Source organism: Etheostoma cragini, unplaced genomic scaffold (assembly GCF_013103735.1).
Source record: "Etheostoma cragini isolate CJK2018 unplaced genomic scaffold, CSU_Ecrag_1.0 ScbMSFa_51, whole genome shotgun sequence".
Taxonomy (NCBI): Eukaryota; Metazoa; Chordata; class Actinopteri; order Perciformes; family Percidae; genus Etheostoma; species Etheostoma cragini.
The window spans coordinates 1-3,267 of record NW_023269107.1 but is presented as its reverse complement, the minus strand read 5'-3'; the positions used below and the strand labels follow the sequence as shown (position 1 = coordinate 3,267).

General features: G+C 48.8%; 1 protein-coding gene across 1 annotated transcript; it reads left to right on the top strand.

Moving 5' to 3' along the window:
* The first annotated feature begins 503 nt into the window (after window positions 1-503).
* snrpb (small nuclear ribonucleoprotein polypeptides B and B1) lies at window positions 504-2,402 on the top strand. The gene is made up of 6 exons (XM_034866365.1): window positions 504-697; window positions 936-1,047; window positions 1,454-1,606; window positions 1,682-1,811; window positions 1,904-2,029; window positions 2,188-2,402. Exons 1-6 carry the CDS (start codon window positions 567-569, stop codon window positions 2,226-2,228), a joined length of 693 nt encoding a protein of 230 aa, XP_034722256.1. The 5' UTR covers window positions 504-566; the 3' UTR covers window positions 2,229-2,402.
* The last annotated feature ends 865 nt before the right edge of the window (window positions 2,403-3,267 follow it).

Sequence of the window (3,267 nt, the reverse complement as noted above, 5' to 3'; positions counted from 1 at the left end):
CTCATCGGTTAGCAGTTACGCTCATCGGTTAGCAGTTACGCTCATCGGTTAGCAGTTACGCTCATCGGTTAGCTCATCAGTTAGTAGTTAAACTCGGGTAGCGTTAGCTTAGCAGTTAGGTAAAACTCATCAGTTAGCTCGTTAGTTAGCAGATGTCTCATCAGTTAGCTCGTTAGCTAGCAGATGTCTCATCAGTTAGCAGATAGCTCATCAGGTAGCAGATAGCTCGTTAGTTAGCAGATATCTCATCAGTTAGCTCATTAGCTAGCAGAAAGCTCATCAGTTAGCAGATATCTCATCAGTTAGCTCATTAGCTAGCAGATAGCTCATTAGCTAGCAGATAGCTCATTAGCTAGCAGATAGCTCATCAGTTAGCTGTTAACTATCAGTGTTTTGATCTATCAGCTGAGAAGCCGGCGTTTCCCAGCATGCTCTAGGTGCGCCTTAGTTGGGTAAGAGCAGCAGCAGTAGTGTGTGTGTGTGTGTGTGTGTGTGTGTGTGTGTGTTGATGATGTCACAGTGTCCCTGTCTCTGATTGGCTGCAGACGGTGGGTAAGAGCAGTAAGATGCTGCAGCACATAGACTTCAGGATGAGGTGCATCCTGCAGGACGGACGCATCTTCATCGGCACCTTCAAGGCCTTCGACAAGCACATGAACCTCATCCTGTGTGACTGCGACGAGTTCAGGAAGATCAAGTAAGTCTCGCCGCCGGCAGCGTGGAATGTTACGGACGGGCTGGCGCCCTCCGGGGGCGGGTGGTAATGGCCCCCCCCTCCATTAAAACCTGACCACGGACACCTTGGACCTGCTGATACCATAGGAAAGACCTTGGATACGACTTGCCTCCCTTAGCAACGGGAGCTGAGGCATGCTGGGTAATGAAGTCTGTGTCAGCCTTGAGGCATGCTGGGTAATGGTGTCTGTGTCCTGCAGGCCAAAGAACTCCAAGCAGCCGGAGCGAGAGGAGAAGAGGGTCCTGGGTCTGGTTCTCCTGCGGGGGGAGAACCTGGTCTCCATGACGGTGGAGGGCCCGCCCCCTAAAGACGTAAGGACATCTACCAGCCAATCACATGCAGTCACTGAGTCTCTCTCTCTCTCTCTCTCTCTCTCTCTCTCTCTCTCTCTCTCTCTCTCTCTCTTCCCCCCCCCCCCCCGTACCGGATACTCGGCTCACCCCTACTAAACATAAACATGGATATGTTGTCTCTAAATCTATTCCTTCCTGTATGTTTTATAAATGTCAAAATCTGTGTAAATAATACAAAGGTCGCTGTTTAACACTTGAAATTCAGAGTCGGGATGGTTTTAAAAAAGATTCTGAAGGTAGTAAAAAAGGTATTAAAAAGTAGTAAATGTAACTAAAGGATTGCTCTACATACCCTGCTGTGTGTGTGTGTGTGTGTGTGTGATAATAACAACAACAACAACCTTTTCTGTGTGTCCTCCCTCAGACGGGGATAGCTCGGGTCCCATTGGCCGGTGTGGCGGGGGGTCCTGGTGTGGGCCGTGCGGCGGGTCGGGGGGTCCCGGCCGGCGCTCCGATGCCTCAGGCCCCCGCCGGACTCGCCGGCCCCGTGAGGGGGGTGGGCGGGCCGTCGCAGCAGGTAACTATGGTGACACTGTTACATTAAGTAGCATTACAGAGGATCAGGTGATGACAGCTTCCTGTTTTTCTCCAGGTGATGACGCCACAGGGCAGAGGGACGGTTGCCGCGGCAGCAGCCGGAGCCAGCATCGCCGGCGCCCCCACCCAGTACCCGCCAGGCCGCGGAGGCCCGCCCCCGATGGGCCGGGGAGCCCCTCCCCCAGGTAGACCCAGTCTTCTGATTGGTTCTGATGGCTGAGATCATTTAGACCTGAGTGTGTGCTGATTGGTTGTTTCCTGGCCCCTCCCCCTGCAGGTATGATGGGCCCGCCCCCTGGCATGCGCCCCCCAATGGGTCCCCCCATGGGGATGCCTCCTGGCAGAGGAGCCCCGATGGGGATGCCCCCCCCAGGCATGAGGCCCCCACCGCCCGGCATGAGAGGTAACATCATGACGCGTTCAGGGACGTTGAATAAAAACTGACCTGACACCATGATGCGTTCAGGGACTTCAAAGAAAAAAAGACAGACAATTTAGTCTGATTTAAAGGATTGCCCTGAACACATCTCTGGAGATTAATCATGTGACCTTCTGTTTCAGGACCGCCTCCTCCCGGCATGAGACCACCCCCCCGGCCTTGAGGAAGCCCCCCCAACACTCGCTTGCTGTATACATTTTCTGTTTTTTTTTAAATCTTCATTTTTTTTAATAAAGTTTGTTCAGGATGGTTTAAACTTTGCTCTTGTTCCGTCTCTATGGTAACCAGTTCAATAAAGGTCCGGACCAATCAGAGCTCCGATGAACCCTTTGATATTAACAGTGTCTAGGGTCCCTGAACGCATTGTTCATACAGGCGTCTTCACGTCTAGGGTCCACGAACGCATCGTTCAAGTAAAAGTACTGTTACTACAGAGTAACGTAGTAATAATCACGGGGATTTTGGGGGAAAATAAACCATTAAATGGAACTCTTTGGAGGTTTTGTGCAAACAAATGGAGAAAGGGATTCTTGCGTGATGTGTGCAGAGCCTGTGTGTTTTAGTATCAACAGGTAGTAGCATGTAGCATGTAGCATTACTCACTTCTGATAGAAGAAGTGACCCAGACAATGGGCCAAACATGAAGAGACGGTAGCAGCACCTGAGATGATCTGGGTCTGTGAACAGGTCCAGGGGTCCCTGGTGTAGGGACCAGGTCCAGGGGTCCCTGGTGTAGGGACCAGGAACCCAAAGTTAAATTAATGTTGAGGGATCAACTAAGACCCCTGACCCCCTGAGACCTCTTTAAAGAAGGAGAACCACTGATTTACATCTATTCAGATTCTTTAACCTTTGAGCCGAGGTCAGTAATGTTTGGCCCTCATCCTCTCACTCCATAGTATATTTACTATATGTAGTAAATATACTACATATAGTTACTATATATAGTAAATATACTACATATAGTAACTATATATAGTGTATATATAGTATATTTACTATATATAGTAAATATACTATACATATAGTATATTATACATTATACATATAGTAAGTAGGCTATATATACAGTATATATAGTAACTATATTTACTATATATAGTAAATATACTATATATACTGCTGCCGATTTAAAATCTCAGAATGAAAAATAACCTCAGAAAGTCACATGACCACCGCTCATGTGACCCCGGTCACCTGAC

Excerpts from the sequence above, each read along its gene's own strand:
- snrpb (XM_034866365.1), top strand. The coding sequence starts at position 567 with ATGCTGCAGCACATAGACTTCAGGATGAGGTGCATCCTGCAGGACGGA. Across the intron at positions 1,607-1,681 it reads TGGGCGGGCCGTCGCAGCAG|GTGATGACGCCACAGGGCAG; the intron begins GTAACTATGGTG and ends GTTTTTCTCCAG. Across the intron at positions 2,030-2,187 it reads CCCACCGCCCGGCATGAGAG|GACCGCCTCCTCCCGGCATG; the intron begins GTAACATCATGA and ends CTTCTGTTTCAG.